At 39.3% G+C, this 26,246-nt stretch overlaps 2 protein-coding genes across 7 annotated transcripts in view; one reads left to right on the top strand and one right to left on the bottom strand.

The window, feature by feature from the left end:
* Window positions 1-26,246, top strand: part of Nf1 (neurofibromin 1) — a 246,953-nt gene that overhangs the window by 182,160 nt on the left and 38,547 nt on the right. For 5 of the 6 annotated variants that reach the window (XM_038324993.2, XM_038324990.2, XM_038324991.2 and 2 more), the window contains 9 exons: window positions 11,419-11,851; window positions 12,598-12,938; window positions 16,452-16,654; window positions 22,485-22,678; window positions 23,435-23,575; window positions 24,262-24,541; window positions 25,006-25,220; window positions 25,895-25,956; window positions 26,089-26,203. In XM_038324993.2, coding sequence (XP_038180921.1) covers window positions 11,419-11,851; window positions 12,598-12,938; window positions 16,452-16,654; window positions 22,485-22,678; window positions 23,435-23,575; window positions 24,262-24,541; window positions 25,006-25,220; window positions 25,895-25,956; window positions 26,089-26,203 — 1,984 coding nt within the window. Of the gene's footprint in view, window positions 1-11,418; window positions 11,852-12,597; window positions 12,939-16,451; window positions 16,663-22,484; window positions 22,679-23,434; window positions 23,576-24,261; window positions 24,542-25,005; window positions 25,221-25,894; window positions 25,957-26,088; window positions 26,204-26,246 lie in introns of those variants that run through there. The other variant, XM_038324994.1, reaches the window with a different exon arrangement.
* On the bottom strand, window positions 1,135-6,743 carry Evi2a (ecotropic viral integration site 2A). The gene is made up of 2 exons (XM_038325000.1): window positions 6,571-6,743; window positions 1,135-3,650 (listed from the first exon to the last, which is right to left on the bottom strand). Exon 2 carries the CDS (start codon window positions 3,628-3,630, stop codon window positions 2,947-2,949), a length of 684 nt encoding a protein of 227 aa, XP_038180928.1. The 5' UTR covers window positions 3,631-3,650; window positions 6,571-6,743; the 3' UTR covers window positions 1,135-2,946.

The raw sequence follows: 26,246 nt of genomic DNA, 5'->3' as shown, positions 1-26,246 counted from the left end.
CTTTCTGTCTCTCGTGCTTTACTTTTTCATTGTGTTGACACTTTGCTTCACCTGGTGTACTGTTGTTATGATTTACTGTTTGCTTCACCTGGTGTACTGTTGTTATGATTTACTGTTTAGGGAATTATATTTACCTGGTGTACTGTTGTTATGATTTACTGTTTAGGGAATTATATTTTGTTTCTTTCTTTTAAAGCTGGTAGTAAATTGCTAAGAAAGTTTATATCAGCAGTTTTAAGAGCACTGGCTGCTCTTTCAGAGGATCAAGTTCAATTTCAACACCCACATGGTAGCTCACAACCATCTGTAACTCCAATCCCAGAGGTGATCTGATGTCCTCTTTTTGCCTCTGTGGGCACCAGGCACACATGTAGGCAAAGCACTCATACACATTAAGAAAGAAAAAAATTTGATTGCATGTGCCCTTCAACCCATAGTTTATTTAAAGATATTTAAAGTCACAGAGCTTGACAGAAGTGAATGTGATTGTCAAGGATCATACCATCTAAGTAGTTAGGAAAAAATACCCAGTATTTGTCTTGTGACTGTAGTCAGAAGTAGGGGATATAAATTAAGTATTGGTATTAAATTTCTTAAAAAAACATACCTGTTACACAGAGAAACCCTGTTTCAAAAATAAATTTTTCTGATATGTAGCCAGGATGAATCATTAATCAAGAGAGGATTGTTAAGGGGCTGGAGGGATGGCTCAGCAGTTAAGGGCACTGGCTGCTCTTATAGCGGACCCAGGTTTGATTCCCCAAACCATTTTGCAACTCACAACTGTTTGTAACTCCAGTTCCAGGGGGTCCAACAGCTTTTTCTGGCCTCCAAGGGTCACACTGCATGCATGTGGTGCACAAACATATATGCAGGCAAGACACTCACGTAAAATAAAAAATAAGTCTTTAAATCTTGACAAAAGGAACACACTTCTCTTGCATAGGAACTGGGTCTAGTTACCAGGACTCACCTCAGGTGCTTCATAATCACCTGTAACTCCAGCTCCAGAAGGGCATTAAATAGCCCGGAGTCTGTGAGCAGCTGCACTCACACGTTACACACACAGTTAAAAATAAACCTCTTAAAAAGGAATGAGAATATGGTTATGGTAAAATATTTTATTTGGTGGCTAGCATATTGCACAGAATAAAGCTAGTAAAGGAGTGGGATTTAAGTGAAGCCTAGCTATTAGTTGATACATCCCTTTTCAGTTTTACTGGATACTTGGAAAGTTTCTCAAGTTAGCTTTTGTGATGTGCTTTATTGAAATAAAGAGCTTGACCTGAATGTCAGTTATTATTTTACTTAAAGGCAGTTTTTTTTCAAAGCTTAAGCAATTACCTTTTTACCAGATCTGATCAAATGCATGTACACATGCACACACCTCACTTCCCTTTACTCATGCTGCTTTTGAAATTAAAAGTGAAATTGATCATTTTAAGTTACTTAGCATCCTTGCAGTCTAAATATTAACCAACTTTAAGGCATCTGTTATGTTTTGTTGTTGTTAATGCTTGAGATGGCCTCACTATGCATACCAGTCTCGCATCAAATTCAGAATTCCTTTAATTGACCTTCCCAAATGTTGGGATTACAGGTGCATGCCACCACACCTGGCCAATGCTTGTTGTTAAAAGTAGTATGTATGCAAAAGATAAATGTTATGATTTTTTTAATTATTTTATGTATATGGGTTTTTTATGTATATGCGTTTATATCTGTATACATTGTATATGCCTGTTGTCTAAGGAAGCCAGGATCCCCTGGAACTGGAGTTACAGCCATCTGTGAGCCTTGTGTGAGTCCTGTTTAGCCTTCTGTTGTGTGAATCTCATCTATTTTAGTTGTTATTGTTTTCTTTTTTAAGATTTATTTATTGTGTATACAACATTCTGCCTCCATGTATGCCTGCACGCCAGAAGAGGGTGACAGATCTCATTACAGATAGCTGTGAGCCACCTTATGGTTGCTGGGAATTGAACTCAGGTCCTCTGGAAGAGCAGCCGGCACTCTTAACCACTGAGCCATCTCTCCAGCCCTGTTTTCTTTTTTATAATGTAGTCTAGGATAGTATAAATGCAAGATACATGGCCAACTTTGTTCTAATTTTTTTTCATTTATTGGACAATATGAAGTTTTAGTTTATTATGAATAGTAGAAAAGCACTTTGGTCTTCTGCCGTATGTAAAGGTAAAGAGAAGTAACCTAATGTTAGCTGTGCTAGGATAAAAACTGGTGTGGGTTCTACCTCATCTAGTGAGAATGTACCATTGCATGACACAGTTGAATTCTACATTGCCCGCCAAATGGTAACCCCCTCCCCAGAGAAGTCAAGACCACTCACACAGGCTATTAAAATTGCCACCTAGAGAATGAACACGTGGTCTCCAGGTTTCACATGGTCTCCCCTTCTCTCTCATCCCCTCTCCATGTTTTCCTAGGGCTACCTGGGAGCACTCCATTAAACATGGGCATCTTTTCATTCGGTCTGATTCGGTCTGATTGAAATTATTTGCATTGGCGGAGAGGTTTGGCGTTTTAAGAAAATACTTAGCAATTAGTAATTTGACTTCTAGAGATTATGGCATCTGCTTGGCTCTAAGGATTTAATAGAACCCTTCCAAGTTCAAGTACATTCAGACAAAGGTCACCTGTTGCTGAACAGGAGTATTTAGTTACCCCTTGTTATTTCTATTAGTTTCTTCGGCTGCTGATGTTTTATTTACTTTTTAAAATATATGCAGTGTGAAACAGAAATGAAGTTTTAAGTAACTTCAGCAGACATATTTTTTTTCTGGCTTCTTTGATGCTAAACTACACGTCAGATTTTTTTCATCAGACATCTGAACAAACAATTGGTGTGAAATACCACCACCACCTTGCTTTCTTTACAACCCAGCCTTCCTCATTGCTGCTTTGCATTTCCCTTTCCTAACTCGTGGTCTAGTTGAGTTTTTCAGTTCCTTCTTCATGCTTCCTTTCCCTGGTAGCTGGGAGCACACCAGTAGATTGCGTCAGGAGCTTGGAGCCTGTGAGCTCTTTTGCTCTTTTCCAAGTGTCCGATTCAGCAGTCCAGAGCCCACTACTTGCCAGAAAGTCACCATTGCTCCGAGGCTGGCGCTTGCCTACTTGTTTTGACCTTCTGAGAGATGAGACTTTGTTTGCCAGAACAACAGTTGCTAGAAATAGAAGAGTACAGATAAGAAAAAGCACAGCAATTACAATTAAGCAAATTAGCATGGCCATGTTGCTGTTGTTTTTCTCACAGACTTCCTTTTTAAAAGTTTCCCCATGACTTTTGCTTGTGCTTTCAATGGTCTCTGCTGTTGGAGAACTGTTTCTGAAGACGTGAGGCCCGGAGGGCTTTGATGTAGATGTCTGGGCTAAAGACACAGTGGGAGATGATGCAAGTATGCCTGTTGAGCTCACTCTGTGATCTACTGTAGGGCTTACAGGGTCTGTGCTCCTCTCACTTTGATGTCTGCTCGTGCTGTTTTCATTAACAGAGCCCCAGGCGGTGACATTGTCAGCCAACAGATGTGTATAGTTTGCTTTTGTTCCTGGAGGCAAGGTACACACTGTTGTCATCAGGAAAAGGAGATGCAGGTACTGTCCTATGTGCTCCATGCCCACAGGTATACTGGTATCTGTTGAGACAGCAATATCAATCACTAGTTTGTGGAAGAATAGCATAGAGTAATTGTAGTTATGAGACTGCATTTGAGACAGTACAAGGAAATTAGAAATCCATGCCTACCATTTGCTATTGGACCCTTCCCAACTGAAATTTTTTAATTTTTAACTGAATTTCTATCCCTGTTCTTAGATTATATATGAACATTTTAATTTTGTTGTACATTTTGATGCTGTAATTTACCATTTATAACTGTGTACCATAGCTTTACATATCTTCCTATTAAGGACACATCATAGACCCTCAGCTTGGAGTGAGCTGCTTCTGCTTCTGTGCTTGTGATTCCTCATTTAAGGCTCTTTTTTGCTGAAGCACCCACCCTCTGAGTTGCACGTCCTCATCTTGAAGTAAAGGAGAACTTAGCCTTGAAAGTTTTGTTTCAAGTATAAAAAGAAATCACAAGTGACTTTTTTGAGGGAGAGGAGGGTGGATGTTTGGTAGAGATTGAAAGCAAGATTGTACATCAAGTAGGGATTTGAAGTGTTGTTTGGTCTTTCCAGTTGTGACATTAAAACAGCCTTAGAATCTAGTCCTAGCTTTTGTGACTGCAGCTTTGTGCGCTTATTCCACCTCTGTTGCCTTAGTTGACAGTGACTTTCCAAATAACAGAGGCAGGATTATTTTCTCAATCCAGAAATCATGAAGAACAAAACATTTTTTCAGGCTGGGCGGTGGTGCACAACTTTAATCCCAGCACTTGGGAGGCAGAAACAGGCGGATCTCTGTGAGTTCGAGGCCAGCCTGGTCTACAAGAGCTAGTTCCAGGACAGGCTCCAAAACTACAGTGAAACCCCATCTAGAAAACCAAAACACAAAAATAAAAACAAAGAAAAAAAGATTTCTTCTGTACTTAAAAGTGCTATAAATGGTAGCCACCTTTGTTATTTTATTTTATTTTATTTTATTTTATTTGTTGGTTTTTCGAGACAGGGTTTCTCTGTAGCTTTGGAGTCTCCCCTGGAACTAGCTCTTGTAGACCAGGTTGGCCTCAAACTCACAAAAATCTACCTGCCTCTGCCTCCCGAGTGCTGGGATTAAAGGCGTGTGCCACCACCGCCCAGCTGTTGTCATTTTATAACTCGCATTCTTCCCCCACCTCATTTTAACACAAATCCACAAAAAAATTATAAAGAAAAATTTTAAAAATTGATTATCAGACTTTTGGGTTCTTAGAACACAGTGGCTGGCTGTAAGCAGCTCTGAATGTTAGAAGGCTGAGATTCAACAGTGAAAATGCTTTTGTGTAGTAGTGCATGTCCAGCACTCACCTCCACCCCCACCCCCAAAAAATTGAAATTTAGTTTTGGACTCAGGTTTCTAGAAACCAGTACATAAAAAGACAGAGTCTGTTCTTAGTTCCTGTTATTGGCCGTCTGCTTAGAGATCTTGCTAGGGCTGTCATTGTCTGCCTTAGGTACAGCTAACCTAGCAAGAGACATTTAGCACCTTTAGTGAACTGAATTGTTTCTCTGCTTTAAGAGATTAGCCTGCCTCTGCCTCCTGGGTCCTTGGATCACGTGTGCATGTGTGACCAAGCCTGAAGGCATTCATGTGTGCGTGTGTGCATGTGTGACCAGGTTCGGCTGAGGTGTTTCTTGTGCTATGAGAGTTCTTCAGAACTCTTGATAGTATTTTTATTCAGAGCATAAATGAGGAGACTTAGAGGAGAACACTAGATTGTTCTAAGAATGAATGGGTTGTCTTGTTACGAACCCTGTGTGTTTTATAGATGTTGTTTTCAAACTGGAATATATGAGGGAGTCTTTTTCAGGTCTAGGGTAGGGTGTGAGATTCTGTCTCTAAACCACTCCACGTGGCACTCTGGCAGTCATACTGGAGCAGGGTGGTTTTCTATGGGACACTGTATGCCCCTAGACAGTATCTGAGTGCTAGTGAACAGAAATTGAGACTAACAGGTGCGTTAAGTTGCACCGACAAAAATAACATATTGTAAATGATGCTAAGTATAAACTAACTCCAAGTGGAGAGGGAGAAAAAACAAAACCTGGAAAATTTTTACCTAATGTTCTGGGATCCAGATCATTATCGGGATTATGACTATTGGTAGACACTTCAAGATACAGTGCTCTGACTTTTGTGTAATAGTATTCAGCTTCAGTCTTCAAGTTGAATGATAGAATTCTCTTGATACTTTATGAGTTGTTCACAAAAAGAAGCACTTTTAATTGGGTTATTAAGAAATGTCCATCGTTTTCTATCAGAGTAGATTCATGCATTCAATGTTAAAATGACTTACAGTATGTTATTCAAATCACATTAGTTCATTCACAGTGCAGTATACATCACTGTATCTACATGCTAGCAGTGTACCATGGGACACATAATAGGCCTGCTGTTGATTGTCTTCAGCCAGATGTGCTGCCATGCCCCAGTAAACAAGCTGCTGACAAAATGAGACTTTCTCTTGTGTTCACAATGCCTGACAGCTGAGGACTATTCCTACATCTGTTTTATGCCTTAGAGACCAGGCTGGGTTAGCAGGGTTTGGGCTTTCTGGTTTTGTTTTTTGTCTCATCATTTTAGTCACATTTATAATGCCTGAGCTCTAGTAATGAGAAATATATTTCCCTAATTAAAAAACAAACAAATGAAACTTTTCAACTCATTTGAGTCCATACTCAGGTCCTTCCTCATTCTGGTTTAAAACTTCATATTAATAATTATAAATTCTAGCTCTCATTAATTGCTTATGCTATTTACATAATTTTCCATAATAGGATAGAAAAACAACAGTTCTGCTATGTTAGATCTATGCATCTTTTTAAAAAAAAAAAAACAAAACACTTCCTCAACAGTAACCTGAACAGAGTTCCGAGTGAAAAAGAATGAGAAAAGCCACGCGTGTGACCTACCTTACAAATGCTCTGCCACACTACTTAATCAACCACTTCTTTTCTTCTTCTCTTACTTAAAGTGGAACAGTTTGAAGACTACGAAACTGAAAATCTGCAGTTTTTTAAGAGGATGCGTACAGCTAGCTTTCCACTTTTCAAACCAAACCACAGATGACACATTTCCTTTCCGCTGCGACTCAAACACATGTCACGTGGAAGGCAGGAGCTCCAACTGCTCTTGCTGGCTCTGGGGTGACAAGAAGCTTTGTAGAGCAAATCTCCACCCCCAGAATGGGGAGGGCTTTCCACTTCGTTTCTTTTGACCTCCTTTGGCTCATTGCTTTTGCCTGCTATTTGCTTTTGAAATTAGTATTATTCGGTGGAAGTTATGTGAAGACATCAAGGCATTGAATTCATTTTTAGACTTTTTATTTTGTACCACATACAGATTTTAAAACATAAATGTGGAGTCCTTGTAGGTATTTGTCAGATAGAAGAACCAGTCACACACATAACTGACATTTCAAACTGGAAACTGCAATAGTGATTTGAAGTCGAGGATGCTTGCAGGGTGTGGTGTGTGCACAAGTCCTGGCATCATCTTCGATTAGATATGTCTAGAATGGATGTACACTGTCTTCTGTGCTAACAGCTCTGTGGCTCTGTAGATGTTAGCAGAGACCTGGATTATAACAGATCCTCTCGATTCATATCACACTTTGGATCCTTTCATAGTCTTGGATTTACTTCTAATTTTACTTCAACCGTAGTGATGTACCTAGACTACTAAACATCTGTACTAGCCCTAGGTACTTCATGTATCTTGGATAGAACTCTATAATCATATTTCTCTTTTTTAATGAGCACCACACTAATGAGCTGAGCTAATTGTCTACGTCCTCATTTAAAAAAAAACAAAAACAAAAAACTTTGACTTTACATAATTTAAAATTTTAATTATATTTATGAGTGTTGCTGGGGACTGATCTCAGTATCTTTTGCATGCCAGACAGGCATTTTACAGCAAAGCTCTATCCCTAGCCCTCTTTGTTTATTTTACATTTTTTATTTATTGCTACTATGTATATATGTACATGACATTGAGTCTGGACAGGGGAGAGACTTCATGTGTGTGCCATGGCATGACTGTTGGAGATCAGGGGACAAGTACATGGAATCACCTCCCTCTTTCTACCTTTATTTGGTTCTGAGGTCACCAGGTTTGCATGGTAAGCATCTTTACCTACTGGGCCAGCCCTCTGACCTCCTCTTTTTATTTTGAGTTAGAGTTTCATTAAGTTGCCTGTAGCACGACTATTGAAAACCCAGAGTCAGATATAGGGATTAAAGCTGAAGATCAGAGAGGCAGAGCAGTCAGCCACTAGAGAGACCTTTACCTGTCTACCACTGCTCAGACTGAAGGGGCGATCCTCAGACTGCCTAGACTGCACTGTGTCTCCACCAGACCTCAGACTCCACACTCCAGTGAGTTCCTGTCTCTTCCCCTTTATATTCCTCTCTCTGCCCAGCCATATCGCTCCTGTCTCTACCACTCCCTGGCCTCTAGTGGCTTAGCTTTGCATTCTGATCCTCAGGCAAGCTTTATTTATTAAAATAATTATCACTATAGTTTCCTGTGATGAGTTTGAAGATTTTTGTTGGTTTGTTTTCTGAAACAGGTTCTCATGTAACCAAATCTGGCCTAGAGTTCACTATGTAGCCGAGTATGACCTTGCCTTTATGATCATCCTCCCTTCCTCCCAATGTGCTAGGATTGCAGGCTTGTGGCGTACGTGCAAGGATTGAACCCAAGCTGTCATATATCCACTAGCAAGTATTCTACCACCTGAGCAAAACCCCAGCCTCCTTGTTTCTTACTAAAAGTTGAAAAACTTGCCCATAGTGATTCCACAATACTCATGTAAGATGGGAAAGTTGTTTAAAATAACAAAAATGCCACGCTCCCTATGTATATTCATGTTTAGTAGGCCTGTGCTGGGATCAGCCATTTTATTTTTATTTAGCAAGCTGGACAGCTGGCTCTGACACTGAACATCCACAAAATGTAACTTGAGAAACGTACAATGCCCAGACAAAGACTGAGCCTTTGACGGCCTTCATGGTTTCAGCATCACTTCTACCCGCCTGCATCTCTCAGAGCTTAGCTGTGTAGACCGAATGCTGTAGTACAACGGAGCTGCCTCTCATCAACCCCTGGCTTTTCTTGTTGAATTCAGACTTCCTTCTCCAGATTCCACCACTGGATCTTCAGTGTATCTACATAGCTTTCACTCAACTCGCCAGTTCATGTTGGTCTCTCCTCCTTTTAAACTTGTTGCTTTTTTTCCTCTCTGTTGTCCCTCTAGTGAGCAATGTAGGACGTACTTGCAGGCTGAACACCCCTTGTGTAACTGCTTATGTCCAGACAGGTCTGCAGTTTTAGTTTTCCTTTGGATTTTGCAGCATTTACGTTTACATACACATACAATGAAATTTTGAATGGACAGTGGTGAATACAAAACACAGAACTCATTTGTTTCATAGATACCTCCTGCACATGTAACTGAAGGCAGACTTACACTGTTAGTGTGTGTATGAGTATTTGGTTTGAGTTTGCTATCCTGGCATCCTGAGCCACTCAAAGTTTTTTTCAGAGTAGGAATGCCCAACCTGTGTTTTTTCTTTTATTATCTTAAAATATTGCTTTCATCTTAAAAATATTTGAACTTGTCATTTTATTCTTTCACAACAATATTAAAATTTCTTACACGAAGATATTTATCATGTCTCAGAGATAATTAAGAGATGAGAACAGTGGGCCTGAGTTAAATACAGGTGTTTGGATCAGAGTCAAGCACCACATTCTTCAGAGGTTCCTTTCTGTGCCTACTTGTGTTGATTAATGTTCTTTCAGCTCTAAGCAATGTATGACTGTGGGACACCAAGGAAGCCCTGAGTGAATGTGTAATGACCAAATGAAGTCCTAGTGAATGAGTAATGTTGTTTGAATCCATGGGAATGGCAAAGCCTCTCCTCTCCCCCGCTCCCCTCCCTACACACATAGACCCATGTTGAAGCTCAGAAGGATGTAAAGCCTTCCTCTGGTCCCTGAGGATGTTGGCATTGTATGCAAAAATGAGTATTTACCAATAATTGGCCAGTGTGTGCCAAAACTAGCAACTGCCTCTCCCTTCTCCCTGATCTGTAAAGCCAAGACTGTTCACCTACAGAGGCCTCCTACCAAGACTGGTTAACCTAGGCTGTACCTAATAAATTTCCTGAGAGTTCTGGGTTGTTTCTGTCGTTGGTGTAACTCCATCAGAGCATGCATAGCACACCTGATCCCAGCTTTTTTGTACGTGCATCTATGTCAGTCCTTTCTTCATTCCCTCACTGCCCCAGCCAGTTTTCCATAACCAAAGCCAAGTGGACGTGGTATATGACCTAATGTGGTTTAATCAGACCATGGAACTTACTAGCTTACACAGTTTGGGGGAAAACCTAACCATAGGAGAGATTTTTATCTATGACTCAGGTTATGGCCAAGACCCCAGACCGTCTTTTCATTTCTCAACTCCTCTCAGGTTTTCAGGCATGCTTTTCCATCATATCCTAAGATAAGTTAACAATTCCCAGGACTGCGTATTTTCTTAATTACAAACATGGGGGTAAGGCTCTCCAACCCCTACAATCTAAACTAACCTGTGAATTGGGCCTCTTGACTTTACTGTCCTGACTTGAGTCGTTGTGTTCATTGCTGAGCCACCTTCTGTTCAAGATGAGATAAATGGGCTGACTAAAGCTTCTGGGCACCTTTTTCAGCCAGTGGCTTCTCTGAGAAATATGGTGCACCCAGGTGCCTTCTCCCTGTCCGCTGGTGGCCAGATTTGTTGTTATTTTCAAAATTGTTAAGGCAGTTTGTTCCTTCTCTCTTTAGCCTTATTGACCACAGTATCTAAGAAATATAAGCATAAATCTACACTTGGAATAATTGTTTTATATCATTGTCTCTTTAGAAAATTAATCAGGCCAGAGAGATGGCTCAGCTGTGAAAGGCTAGCCTCACAACCAAAAATACAAGAAAAGTAATCATAAGATTTTTAAAAGGGGCCCGCGAGATGGCTCAGCAGGTAAAAATGTTTTCATTGCAAGCCTGACAACCAGAGTGCAATCTCCAGAACATACATGGTAGAGAGAGGGAACCGACTCTGACTCCACAGGTGTCTAATTGTTCTTAAAAATAAAAACTCGGAGTCAGCTGTCAGGGGTGAAAACTGAAGGATCAGAGAAGCAAAGCAGCCAGCCAGCCACTAGAGTTCTTACCTGTACCAATGCTCATACCAAAGGGATTATCCTGTCTCTACAAAACCTCAGACTGCATCTGCCTCCACGAATCCTCAGCCTGAATCCTCAGACTGCTTCTCAAACTGAATCTCAGACTGCATCTGAGCTCCTGTTTCCTCCCATTTTGTATTCCTATCTCTGCCCAGCCATACCACTCCTGTCTCCACCTCCCTAGTGCTGGGATTAAAGGCCTGTGATCCCAAGTGCTGGGATCACCTTTGAGCTCTTTTTCTCTTTTAGACACATTCAATCTCTTGTAGCCCTGGGTGGCCTTGAACTCACAGAAATCCGTCTACCTCTGTTGAGTACTAGGATTAAAGGTGTGTGCAACAACTGCTTAGCTTCTCTGGCTAACTCTTAGCTCTGCACTCTGATCTTCAGGCAAGCTTTATTTGCTAGATTACAAATAAAATATACTCCACATGCATGCATACATAATTAATAAAAGTGAAACAAAAGAGATTTATGTTCCACATATTCAGAAATCTTAACAATGTTTATCCTTTTTGTTGCCTTTCTTAGGTTCAAAACTGGCCAAATCAATGGTGATTTGCTGATATACCATGTCTTGCTGACTTTAAAGCCATATTATGCAAAGCCATATGAAATTGTAGTGGACCTTACCCATACTGGACCTAGCAATCGTTTTAAAACAGACTTCCTCTCTAAGTGGTTTGTTGTTTTTCCTGGCTTCGCTTACGACAATGTGTCTGCAGTATATATCTATAACTGTAACTCCTGGGTCAGGGAGTACACCAAGTACCACGAGCGGCTGCTGACTGGCCTGAAGGGCAGCAAACGGCTTATTTTCATAGACTGCCCTGGGAAGCTGGCTGAGCACATAGAGCACGAGCAACAGAAACTCCCTGCTGCCACCTTGGCTCTGGAAGAGGACCTAAAGGTGTTCCACAATGCTCTCAAGCTAGCTCACAAAGACACCAAAGTCTCTATTAAGGTAACTTCCCATCTGTTTTTAAATGATTTGGTGCCTTTCTTGACCAACCAGTTTATAGTCTGACCTTTACAAGTACTATTGTAGTTGCATATCCAATATCAGTTATATCCAGATGTGGAAAGACCAAGATTTCTGTCTTTCTTGTGGTCCTGCAAAAGGTGTGAAAAGTATGCACTTAAAGGACACTCATGGGGGCTGGTGTCCAGAGGTCTAAGGTTCAATTCCCAGCACCCACCTAGTGGCTCATAACCGTCTGTAGCTTCAGTTCCTGAGGGTGCCAGACACATGTGATACACAGATACGTATGCAGTCAAACACTCATACAAATAAAATAGATTAACTTTTAAGGCACTGAAGGTCAGGCTAGGGGCAGAAGAATGCTGTAGTTCCTCACTGTGACTCAGCCCAGCAGTCGAGTGTGCAGAGTGGAAAGGACCTACTGATGGTTCTCTTAATCAGTTCATGATTTTTCAGAGTGGTGAGTTTGACCCATTCTATTACCTGTTTATGGAATTCTTGGCCTTTTTTATAGAATAATTCTTTTCTGATGGTGTCAGTTTCTTTTGAGTATATTTATAAGTAATTGTTAAGTAATTTAAATATCTAATGGTAATATCTTGAATATATAATAGTAACATTTAAATGGCAAACATCGTGTGGGGGTGCTTGGGTGAGTTGGCTTTGAACCTTCTGAGAATTCTATATAATGGAATTTAATTCTCCTCTTCCTCACTACCATTTTTCAGGTTGGCTCTACTGCTGTTCAAGTAACCTCAGCAGAGAGAACAAAAGTATTGGGGCAATCCGTCTTTTTAAATGACATCTACTATGCTTCTGAAATCGAAGAGATCTGCCTTGTGGATGAGAACCAGTTCACCTTAACCATTGCAAACCAAGGCACACCGCTTACCTTCATGCACCAGGAGTGTGAAGCCATTGTCCAGTCTATCATTCATATCAGGACCCGCTGGGAGCTGTCACAGCCTGACTCCATCCCCCAGCATACCAAGATTCGACCAAAAGATGTCCCTGGGACACTGCTTAATATTGCATTACTTAATTTAGGCAGTTCAGATCCTAGTCTACGGTAGGTATTTCTCTCCCGCACTTCCCCCTCTTTTCTTTTTTAATTGTCTTTTAAGTTCACTTCAGGTTAAATAGTGTATCACTGTTCACTGAGAGTATCATTGTTTAGAGAAGGAAGGCCTAAAGTTTAGTGACCCAAATGCATTACTACTGGTCTACCTATTTCACTTTAGTAAGGTTCTCTAAAGATAGCTTATGTTGGTCTCCTTTGCCTCAGTGACAGAAGCAGCATGACAGAAAGGATGTCATCCACTGGAAAGCATCCCAGTAAAACACACACACACAGTATGTCACTGTGGTGGCCCTAAATTGCCCTCCAGATGACCTGTGGCCAAGTAGAAGACAATGTATAACTGAGGGACTGAAGCAAACACTGCTGGAACTTGGTGAATGAGGCACCTAAACATTGTCTTAGAGATTCAGATGTGGATCCCATGAAGGAACAACAGCTGAACCCAGGAGGGCAGCTGTGGTAGAACCCGGTGCAGCTCAGGGTTTCAACCATCAGCCCTAAGATAACAGTTTCAGAACTGTTTTTAAAAGGATTTTTCCTTCCCTTCCCATCTTCCCCTTCCTCCCTCATTTTCATTCCTCTGAGCATAGTCTAGTTGGTTCTGTTTGGGCATTGTGATCTTCTGTGGTCTGCTGTGTCAGCCTGTAGAGCCAGCAGATTTGACTTTGGTGTGGAGCTGCTGTTTTCACTTCTCATGCCTGAACTCTCCTTTATGGTAACAGTAACGTGCCTTCCTACTGCACCTGTAAAGATTTGATAAATAGCGTTTTTGGTCGGATAGTACAACACTAATAAGCAGTTTGTGTTTAGAGAATAGTATTTTTCCCCATCCCTTCTTGTCTCTCCTTGGTTCCCCATTTCCTTTTTCTTCCCTCTCCTTTTCTTGTTTAGCTGGTTCTTTATCTTAGATATCTTGGGAATGTTAAGAATTTTACTAATGGAGATGGAACATTCCTAATCTAAAATCCAAAATCTGAAGCGTTTTGTGTATTTTGTCCAGAATTTATAACATGACATTTTTTATTAAGATGGGCTCTCATTGTATAGCTCTGGCTGGCCTAGAACTTGCTGTGATTAAAGTCACTTGCCACCACACCCATCCTATTTCAGAGTTTTTAATTATAGGAGTTCATTTTGCAAAATCTATGTAAATATTTCAAATCCAGAAACACATCTGATCATGATCATTTGAGGTGAGAGATACTAGACTTAGGGACTCTTTATTAGGGAAGATATATACGCATACATACACACATATATATACATATATATATATATATATGTATATATATGTCATAGCTTAGGTTTCAATTTTTCCTTTATTTAAAAGAAAAGGTATATGTCCAGCATGATGACTCCATGGTAAAGAAGTGTTTGACTAACGTTGTGGAAGACTGACTTTTGACATTCTTGTATGTGTTCTGGCTTGTGTCTGCATATATGCATGCATACACACACACAAATAAATAAATGTAATTAAAAATTTTAAGCCGGATGCTATAGCATATACTTGTCACACTTGCATGCAGGAGGCACACACAGATACATCTCTGTGAGTTCTAGGCCAGACTAGTCTACATAGCAAACTTTGTTTCAGCCAGAACTACATTGTGAGACCCTGTCTTGGGGAAAGGGAGAGATTTCAAGATCAATAATCAACAGAATTTCTTTACTTATATAGGCTTCATGGAATCCAAAAAAAGACTCACTAAATTTTATGTGTGCTTGACTTCCCCTTTCCTGGAAGGCTCTCTGACACATAGTCCAAGTTACAGGAGCCCAGGTGGTTTTTTTTTAATGATTTATTTTATTTTTATGTGCATATGATGTTTTGCCTGCATATGTGTCTGTATGAGGGTGTCGGATCCCCTGGAACTGGAGTTACAGACAGTTGTGAGCTGCCATGTAGGTGCTGGGAATTGATTCCAGATCCTCTGGAAGAGCAGCTGACCCATATCTCCAGCCCCAGGAGCCATTTTTTATAGCTTTTAAATAGTGTAAAATAACATCAACATAGTATGACTTCAAGTTTCTACTAGTTAAAGATAAATTCACAAGTATTGACATTAGTGTTCCCATTTTTAGGAAAATTGAGCTGTAAGCCTGTCTTTGTTCTCAGTTCCAAGTAGTTTTTTTTTTTTTTTTTTATTATTTATAGATCAGGTTTTCTGGTTTTAGGGACAGGGTCTTTCTAGCCTGGAATTTACAATCCTCCCACCTTGAACTCCTAAATTCTAGAATTACAGACCTGTGCCGTATGCCTTGCCCTATGATATCTTTGTTAAATAATGCTAATGGCTATCTCACTATTATTAGTTTGAGTGAAATTATACCATTTTCTAGTGACAAAGCAAGCAGATAGCTTTCAGCTGTTGGTAAAGCATATCATACCAGAAGAAAAAACACTTAGACAAACAAATTTCCATGGCTTTTTCCTCTGTTTCAACATGGCAAAAATTCAGAGGTAATGAAAACCTGAAATTTACTGAATAACCCAACAGGTTTTTGTTTTGTTTTGTTTTGGTGTGTGTGTGTGTGTGTGTGTGTGTGTGTGTGTGTGTGTGTTTTAAACTTGAACTTGTTATTTGGTATGGGATAGGGTGATTGGGATGGAGTGGAATGGGATGGAATTGGGAGTAGGGGCATTATTTTGGGATGTTAGAGATCAAACTGGGGCCTCCCACATGTAAGGAAAGCACTGTACCACTGAAGTTCTTTAAACTTCTGATTTGCTTAAATATGTTTGTATATATTTGTAACTTATTTTTTTGTTCTAATAGACCATAGGTAACGTATGATTGGTTTCAATGGTTTTATATAATAGAATGTGGTCACAGAGCAGAAGATGTAGCTACATCTTTTTTAATTTTGATTTTAACCACTAGTTTGCAGTAAAAATTGTAGGACACCCAGACATTTTGGGGATATCCTTACTTGAACACTCCTAACATTATAATCTGATTAAATGCTTTTTCTTAAAAATGAAGGGATCTCATTATGTAGCCCTGACTGGCCTGGAACTCCCTCTGCAGATCAGGCTGGCCTCAAACTCATAAGAGATCTACTTCCTTTGCCTTCTGAGTGTCAGGATGAAAGGCATGTGCCACCAGGCCTCTCTCTCTCTTAGTCTCTATTGCACTGGGTATACCAGAGAGTAACCCACCAGCAGAGTTTTGACCTCACTGAAAACACAGCATGCCTTTATTTTGTCATTTGTTCCTGTTGATTCACCTAGTCCCTAAATCTTTGCTGGTTTATGCTCCTGTGAAAATTTCTAGAAAGGCCTACTACACCAGCCTATCTTAGGAGCCTTGTGGGCTCTTGTGGTATCAATTTCATGAATCTCTTGTTTGGGGCTTACTCTACATTCTGTCTCTAGTCAGTCGTAACACTGAAAAAGAATTAACTGTGCTTTGTAATACAATCTTGAATTGTATGTTGTGGGAAAAATAAAATTACAAAAAAAAAATTTAAAACAATCTCCTTTGCATTTTCTCTTAGGTCTGCTGCCTATAATCTTCTGTGTGCCTTAACTTGTACCTTTAATTTAAAAATTGAGGGCCAGTTACTAGAGACATCAGGGTTATGCATCCCTGCCAACAACACCCTCTTTATTGTCTCAATCAGTAAGACGCTTGCAGCCAATGAGCCACACCTCACCTTAGAGTTTTTGGAAGAGTGTATTTCTGGATTTAGCAAATCTAGTAAGTAATGATTTTCTTTAATGCTCAAACTGATTCTAAGAAATTCAAAGAACTTTTTTTGTTTGGTAATTTACCAGTGGTCTTTCACTTACTTTATTTGTACTTTTTTAAAAACTTCCCCCCCTCCCCTTTGGCCTGGGTACCCTGTAACTAAAGGTATTCTGAAACAAAATCTTGGTGTGATGTATAGAGAAGCCTGTCAGAACTCTGTCAGGAAGTTCAGAAAGCGGGGGGGGGGTCCTCTTTCCTGTGTCCAGGCGCTTCAAGGATTTCCTTCTTTATTTCCACTACATGAACTTTAGTGTTTCTTCTCATAGACAAAAATTGAACACATCTCCTTGATTATTAAGGAAATAGTTACTTTTCTTTTCTATAGCTGACTTTGAACTGTGGTTTTTATTGGACATTTGTGTTTCATAAAGAATGTCGTGGTAGATGATGCTAGATCCAGCATCAGTCCCAAGTTTGTTTTAATAAGTCCCATTAATTTACTGCCTATTCTTTTTATCTGTCCACCTACACACCCTGTAATAGCATAGATGATGTTCTTCTCCTGGCTCCATTCCTGACATTTCCTTCTCTGTTTCGCCCTGTAATACAAAAAGCTTTTTTTCCCTGCATTCTCCATTCAAACACATTTCTTAATATTTCAGTATTAGGTTTTTAAATGCTTTTAACAAATCATTAAGATTATGTCAGATATGTTTTGTTCTGTTTTTTGTTTTTGTTTTTTTTTTAAATCAAGCAAAAGATGTAGGAGTGTAACTCTGATAAGAACTTGTATAAGTTTGGCAAGAGAAGAAAAGTGCACAGCTTTATTAATAACTAAATGTTTGAAGATATTTGAGTATGTGAACAGGCATGTTGTGTTCCTGTATAAACAGCTCTTGTGAAATCATTTCAGATTTAATCCAGCCCCATCAAAGTAGCTATGGAATTTCAAATTTTCAAATGATTTTAAATTCTTGTGAAAATGAATAGCTGAAAAAATATTGAAAGGAAAGGAAGTACAAATATTACAGATGTCTTTACATTTGTACACATTATAATGACACGGTATTAAAACACGGATGTTCACAAATCAGCAGACAGATCGATCCACTTAAGAGAAGCAGACTGCTGAAACTTCACAAACTGCTTGGGAAGATGAAACCATCTAAATGAGTTTAGGAAATGAACTAAGTTAGGCCATCTGCACAAAAGATACCAGAGTAAGTTCTGGTTATATTTAAGAATTGAATATAAACCTAGAAGCGTTAATTAAAAAAGTGGGTACTTAGTTGCTTTTTTGAAAAAGCAGACTGTGCCTTCCTTTCTTGTATTTATTTACTTATTTACTTACTTATTTATTTGTTTGTTTGTTTGTTTGTTTTACAATACAATATTCTTTCTGCGTGTGTGCCTGCAGGCCAGAAGAAGGCACCAGACCTCATTACAGATGGTTGTGAGCCACCGTGTAGTTGCTGGGAATTGAACTCAGGACCTTTGGAAGAGCAGGCAGTGCTCTTAACCACTGAGCCATCTCTCCAGCCCCCTACTTAGTTGCTTTTATGAAAGTAGAATAGGTAAAACAAACAAACACGAGATAGAAGCAGAGTAAATAATGAACAGATCCGCTTCATGAGACTTTGGAATATACAAAGAGTACAAATACAAAAAGAGAAAACAAACAGTAAATGCCCAAGCCAGAGCTGGAGATGACTGTGGAGAGACTGTGTCCTTAGTTGAGATGACTTAGCTGGAGATGACTGTGGAGAGACTGCGTCCTTAGTTTAGAAGAGCTCTGTCAGTTCGTGAGTCACAGAACCATGACCATCATCCTAAAAAAGAATTTTTAAGTTCGTTACTTTAAAAAAATACATATCAAAAGTTTTGTAAAATGACTAAGTATCAGATTGAAAAATACTTTTAAATATCAAATCCTGATGGTCAATAGCATTGAAACAAAGATGATTTTTCTAGAAAGACTTTTAAGTAGATTAGACCCTTAAGAATATTCACATCTTTAGGAGCCAGCAAGGTGACTCAGTGGGTAAAGGTACTTGCCGCAAAGCCTGACAGTCTGAGTTCAGTCCCCAGAGCCCATGTAAAGGTGAAAGGGGGCAAACAACCCCACAAAGTTATCCTCTGACCTCCCCAGGGCTCTGCCCCCTCCCCACTTTTAAAAAGAATTAATGGTGAGATGTTTGTAGCATAGTGTTTTTATGTTGATGTTTTAAAACTAAGGTCTATCTTGTTACAGTAAAGTGTGTGCGTATTAAGTGAGTAGGTATTAATTGGTGAGCTTTGACAGTGAGTGCATCATGAAAGTGTCTTCTAAATCACAGCCCACAATATTTCTAGTGTCCAGAAGCCTCTTTCAATACTGCCCCTCACCAAAGTGACCTTTTATGACCTCCATTGTCATGTATTCATTTTGCCTACTTTCCAATTTATTAAAGCTACTTAATAGAAAAAAGGAGTTGGAAAATCAAACGAGCAAACAAATTAAGGTGCTGGTTCTCTTTAATATAGAAAATATGATGCCATTAAAAGTGATTGGATCCAAAGTTTCAGTTTGGAAAAGTGAAGGTGGTGGCACACACCTTTAATTCCAGCTATCAGGAGGCAGAGGCAGGTGGATCTCTGTGAGTTTGAGGCCAGCCTGGTCTGTAGAACAAGTTCCAGAAATGGCTCCATAGCTACTGAGAAACCCTGTCTCAAATAAATAAATAAATAAATAAATAAATAAATAAATAAATAAATAAATAAATAAGACATGTAAAGAATGGGCGGTGGTGGTAGTCGTGTAACAATTCAATTTAACAGTCTTTGCTTTCAGCCTCCCCTCCATTTCTTCATGATAAAGTCATTGCTGCGACTGGAGAGGTGGGGCAGCAGTTAAAAATACTAGCTGCTCTTCCAGAGGTCCTGGGTCTGCATAAGTAAATACAAATAAAGCTTGCCTGAAGAGTAGAGTGCAGATCTAAGCCACGAGAGGCCAGGGAGTGATGGCACACATTTTTAATCCCAGGACTTGGAAGACAGATGCAGATGGATCTCTGTTAGTTCAAGGCCATCCTGAGCTACACAAAATTGATCCAGTCTAAAATAAATTGTTGGAGGAAAGGCCGCTTGTTGGCTCCCCGCCACTTAGCCCCGAAATAATTGAACAGAAACTGTGTTCATTAAATCACTGCTTGGCCCATTATTTCTAGCTTTTTATTGGCTAACTCTTACATATTAATTTAACCCATTTTTATTAATCTGTGTATCACCACAAGGCTGTGGCTTACTGGGTAAAGTTCCCCGAGTCTGTCTCTGGCAGAGGCTTTATGGCTTCTCCCTGACTCTGCCTTCCTTTTACCTTGCTATAAGACAAGCCAGTTTCTTTATTCATTAACCAATAAAAGCAACACATAGACAGAATGACCTCCTACACCATTTCTCCTTTTCTGTTTAAACAAAAAGGAAGGCTAACTTTAACATAGTAAAATTACATAGAACAGGTATTAAGCAAGAATTATAGTTATAATATTTATATCTACTTTATCTTTTATCATAACTAAGGAAAACTACAATTATTACTATTAATTCTTTAACTCTATCAAAGACTCCAGAAGGATATAATATTACCTAAGTAAACAGGAAGTGCATTTTAAGCAACTTCCAAAACTCTAGAAGAAACAGAGATATCTTGCTACCTGGACAGTCACCTAAAGTTCTTTTGTGTACCATTGGGGAATCCATCTTTAGAATACAGGACCATAATATCCAGCAGACTTTTCCATGAAGCAGGAAATTTTAAAGACAGTTCCACCTATATTGGCAGTTTGTCAGTCACTTTCTTCTGTGTCCTGCAGAATGTCTATCTACTCTTTCATGAAGCAGGAGCCCTGAAGGACCGTCTCACCTTTAGGCAAGTTTAGCAGTCATCTTTCTTTGGTCCTGTATGTTCAGTTTATCAAGCAGTCCAAGCAAGAGCAGTTTCTTGCCCAAATGGCTAGCAAACTTCGTAAGGAGCCTCTTTAATGCCCATCTTCCTCTTGAAGTAATTGGTGCTGCCAGGAACAGATGTGTCTCGTTGTCCATAAAAAGTCCTAAGTTATTAAAACATTTAAATGTCATATTTTGAAGGTCTCTGAAAGATTTGAAGAATACCTATCTTACAAATATATTTTTATATATCTAGAAAACCTAACTAACGTAAGTACAAGCTTGACTATTACAGATAAAAGTACCTCATTTGACTGGGTTTTGTTAGTCAAATGGTTTGTATTCTTTTTCAGAGTTTTGAATTTTTCTTTTAGTTGATCAGTGTCAGTCTGTAAAGACTGTATCATTTTGGGTCCTATTATCAAACCATGTTTTTAAGGAGAAAATATGGAGGACAATACTAACCCCAGAATCAAATATGATGATGTAGGAGGGAAATCATATAAACCTTGCATGACATTGGACATAGTATAAGTAAAAAAGCTAGTGAATTTTTGGATTCTTAGATTGTCATTTTTCCTTTTAAATTATAAATTTATAATTTATATTTTTTATTTTAAATCTTACCTGTGGTTTAGCTGGAGTAGGTGCAATAACCGTTACCTACCAGTAGGTGTCGCTGTGCACTTGTAGTCACGTGGCTGGTTTGAATCTGATTTTGGTGTCAAATACTGAAAGATGTTTAAATTAAAACAGTCGTTTAGTGTAAATCACAGATTCTGTGCTCCCCAGGGACTTTTGACTGTTTAGCAGCCACATGAGACAGTTGGTGGAGGGAGGCGAGCACCTCCTGTTGGGGACAGAGGGTATGTTGCCTGTGGTGGCAGTGGCAGCACTGGGCACGAATTCTTCGGCCATTTTCCACCTTGGCCTCCTGCATCTCTCCACCTGCCTCAGACCCCAAAGTCCGCCAGTAGTGGTTACTCAGGGCCGGGAATTTTATACCCAAAATGAACAGCATGGAGCCTGACCACGGCTTGCCCCACGTTGAGCACCAACTGTAGAAATTAGCTCGATCCAGGAAATAACCAGGCTAGCTAAAGGATAAAACAATTATATTTTTTATTTATTATAAGGGGAAAACTCACAAAACAGAAACAAGAAGTCCAAGCTCAGTTGTGCCCAGTGGGAATCACACAGACAGCGAGCACCTGGTTCATGCCGCAGTTTTCGCTCACCTTAACTGGGATCCACCTCTTAAAGATAATTGGCTAACAAGGTTTCCCCATCAAGAAATAGCTCACACAGGGGGCTGGAGAGATGGCTCAGATGTTAAGGACGCTGACTGTTCTTCCAGAGGTCCTAAGTTCAATTCCCAGCAACCATATGGTGGCTAGCAACCATCTACGATGAGATCTGGTGCCCTCTTCTGGCATGCAGTCATACATGGAGGCAGCACGCTGTATTGTATACATAATAAAAGGCTCAGTGCAGTCTTAGGTTTGGTGGATACAGATGTAGTCCGAAGATACAGTCTGAGGTGCAATCTGAGGACAGGATCGCCCCTTTGGTTTGAGGATTCGGTAGAGGTAAAAGGTCTCTCCTAGTGACTTGCTACACTGCTTCTTTGATCTCTCAACTTTCACCTCCTAATATCTGACTCTGGGTTTTTATTATTAAGAGCAATTAGAATTCGTGCTGCATGGATCTGATTCCCAACACCCATGGAATTGGCTCACAATCATCTGTAACTCTAGTCCCAGGGGATCACACACCCTCTTCCAGCCTCCTTGGGTACCATTCAAACATGTGGTGCACAGATTATACATGTACACAAAATACTCATACACATAAAAAAAATGTTTGTAATTTTCATTGACTATCTGTATTAATTCATTCAGTATTTTCTCCACAGGTATTGAATTGAAGCACCTTTGTTTGGAATATATGACTCCATGGCTATCAAATCTAGTTCGTTTTTGTAAACATAATGATGATGCTAAACGACAAAGGGTTACTGCCATCCTTGATAAGCTAATAACAATGACTATAAATGAGAAGCAGATGTACCCTTCTATTCAAGCGAAAATATGGGGAAGCCTTGGGCAGGTACTGAATTTGCACTGATACTTACCTAGTACCTCCTTGTGCTACTAACTCTTAGTGCCCACATTATACAGAGCATACCATTCTTTCCTTCAGAAGCATGCAGATACATTCCCAACCCTGCAAATAGTTAATGTATTTCAGAGCTCTCCTTGTTGTATAATTGTATAGAGTTTAACTGTAGAAACCTATTGTCATTTGTCATAAATAGTGTTTAAATATGTACCCCATTCCCTATACACCACAGTTCTCAGTAAATGCTTCTTAATGCTGTTGTTCAGAACATTTGGTTTCATTTACAATTGCAGCATGAGCTATGATACAACTTTCCGTAATCTGACAAAGGAAGTGCATATTATTCCTTAGAATAATCACTTAAGGAAGCAGTCCTTACCAGACAATGCTGTGAATGTCTAAATGATTTTAAATGACTATGGAGCCAATTTCCTGGTTGTGTGATGTGGTTAAAGTCATTAGATTGGTCATGTATTACTATCTTAGAGGAGGAGAGAGGCACTTTCTGAGTGATTGAAGATAAGCATTCACAGATATTTAAACTCTGAACACTTGTCTTAGTCTAAAGGAATCGGGAAACAGCCTCATACTGTCCTGAATAGTTTACAGGTCTCTAAGACTAGAACTTTAAAAATCTGGAGGAAAAATCTGTCTCTGCTTGTTGGACTCCTTTGAGTGTTTCTTCATTGAAAATTAAGCCATCAGTATGCTTGAAAACAGCAAGACTTTCCCTTGTTTCGCCAGATCACAGATCTGCTGGATGTTGTGCTTGACAGTTTCATCAAAACCAGTGCTACAGGAGGGTTAGGGTCTATCAAGGCTGAGGTGATGGCAGATACGGCTGTGGCTTTGGCTTCTGGAAATGTGAAATTGGTGTCAAGTAAGGTAACCACTTTTTCTGTACCTCTTGGAGTATGCCATAATACTTTTGTTTATCATCCTGAGAGTTTTTCTCTTGTAACTAGCTAAAGTTAAACTTACTTATTTAAGAGAAAGTGGGGGTATGGGTGTGCGTGCTGTGGCTTCTTATATGTAGAAGTCAGAGGAATAACTTGTAGGAGTTAGTTCTCTCCTTCCACCTGATGGGTCGGTCCCAAGGATCAAGCCCAAGGTTTGGCTATGTGTTTTTTATAACAAATATCACTTAATGACATGATGAACATTAAATATTTCTAGAAAATTTATGTACATATGTGTGTGTGCGTGTAAACATACAGAGTATCCTGTTTTTCAGGCGTGTATGAGAGATATTCCAACATGCAACTTAGCCTGGTGAACCATCTTATCAGCCCTGAATTTATTTAAGATTTATTTTTTTTTATGTGTGTGTGAGTGGACGTATGTGTGTCCCCCACATGTGCTCATTTCTGCAGAGGCCAGAAGAGGGTGTTAGATCCCCTGGAACTGAAAATGCAGATGGTTGTTAGTTGCTGTGTGGGTACTGGAGACCAAAGTCCTCAGCAAGATTAGCCAGTGCTTTTAACCTCTGAGCAGTCTCTCCAGCCCCCTGAACTTTTTTTTTATGAAGAAACTTTTAGTCTCATGTTTTTAAAACATGTTCTTCTTTACAGGTTATTGGACGGATGTGTAAAATAATAGACAAGACTTGCTTATCTCCAACTCCAACTTTAGAACAACATCTGATGTGGGATGATATTGCTATTTTAGCCCGCTACATGCTGATGCTGTCCTTCAACAACTCCCTCGATGTGGCAGCTCATCTCCCCTATCTCTTCCATGTTGTTACTTTCTTAGTAGCCACGGGTCCCCTGTCCCTTCGAGCTTCCACACATGGATTGGTCATTAATATCATTCACTCTCTGTGTACTTGTTCACAGCTTCATTTTAGTGGTAAGTTTCTAGAAGGTAATCTGGTTTTGTTGTTAATGTTGTTTTTGTTTTTAAAGACGGGAGCAGGTAATCTTTAAAAAAAAAAAAAACTAGTTCTTTTCTCAGTTTTACCTTACCTGACTGCTGTAGGTTTATTACTGTGATTGTATCATCTCACCAGGCATAGAAGCAATAATTTGAAATTCTATCAAATTATTTTCATGCCATGGCAAGCTATAATAAAGGTTTTCTATGTTTCATGCAGATAGTCATAATTATCATACAGTCTAAAAGCCTGTTGTAAGTTGATAGTTCTGCATTACTAGTGCCAGTATGTTATTTAACTGCTAATATAACATATCTAGAGATTTGACTCGGGGAGCATGGTTGTGTGATATATACATGATATTTAAATTTTTTTGAATTCAAGATGAAACATAACACTTTAGAATTAAAATTTTGATTATTTTCTTTTTCTTTTACAGAAGAGACCAAGCAAGTTTTAAGGCTCAGTCTAACAGAATTCTCATTACCCAAATTTTACTTACTGTTTGGCATTAGCAAAGTTAAGTCAGCTGCTGTCATCGCCTTCCGTTCCAGTTACCGGGACAGATCTTTCTCCCCAGGCTCCTATGAGAGGGAGACTTTTGCTTTGACATCCCTGGAAACAGTCACAGAGGCTTTATTGGAGATCATGGAGGTACAGAAGGGAAAATGACAAGAAACTAAACTAAAATCATATTTAAAATATGTAATATGTAGGGTGTAGTGGCATAAACCTTTAATCTTAGCATTCAGGAGACAGAGGCAGGTAGATTTCTGTGAGTTTCAATCCAACTGAGTGTATGTAGGGAATTCTGGGCCAGCCAGGGCTACATAGCAATACTTTGTCTGAAAAATAATTTTCTGATATACAGAGGAAATGCTGGTTCATTCTGCTATATTAAACATAGAACTTAAGGTATTTCTTTAAAATGTGTTCATTTTTAAAATTAGATTTACTTTATGTGTATAAATGTTTGCCTACATGTATGTTTGTGCACCACATGTGTACCTGGTGCCCAAGGATCAAAAGAGGAGTTTACAAGAGGAGAACTTCAAATTCCCGAGATCTGGAGTTATGAATGGTTATGAACCACTTTGTGGATTCTGGTAACAGAACCTATATTCTCTTCAAGAACATCAAGTGCTCTTAGCTGCTGAGCCATCTCTCCAATCCCTGGAATGTGTTTTTTATAATAAATATCACTTAATGACATGATGAACATAAATATTTCTAGAAACATTTATGTACATATATATAATATATGTATATGTGTGTATATATATGTATGTGTATATATATAAAAACATACAGAGTATCCTGTTTTTCAGGCATGTATGAGAGATATTCCAACTTGCAAGTGGCTGGATCAGTGGACAGAACTAGCACAAAGGTGTGTCCTAAGTTAAATACAAACTGTAAAAGTATTGTTGAAAATAGCTCTTGCAGCATAATTTAATTAGTCTTGTATTTATTGTGTACATAAACAAAGATTTTTATAAGTTCTTTGACTTTTTAATTTCAGATTTGCATTTCAGTATAACCCATCCCTGCAGCCAAGAGCTCTCGTGGTGTTTGGCTGTATTAGCAAACGAGTGTCCCACGGGCAGATAAAGCAGATTATCCGAATTCTTAGCAAGGTACTTACTCTATTTTACATAAAGATTTGTCCCAAATTATAAA

Source organism: Arvicola amphibius, chromosome 4 (assembly GCF_903992535.2).
Source record: "Arvicola amphibius chromosome 4, mArvAmp1.2, whole genome shotgun sequence".
NCBI classification, from domain to species: domain Eukaryota; kingdom Metazoa; phylum Chordata; class Mammalia; order Rodentia; family Cricetidae; genus Arvicola; species Arvicola amphibius.
This window is presented reverse-complemented; position numbering and strand designations above follow the sequence as displayed.

What these genes read in the sequence shown, in the direction of transcription:
- Evi2a (XM_038325000.1), bottom strand. Translation starts at nt 3,630, where the DNA reads ATGGAGCACATAGGACAGTACCTGCATCTCCTTTTCCTGATGACAACA.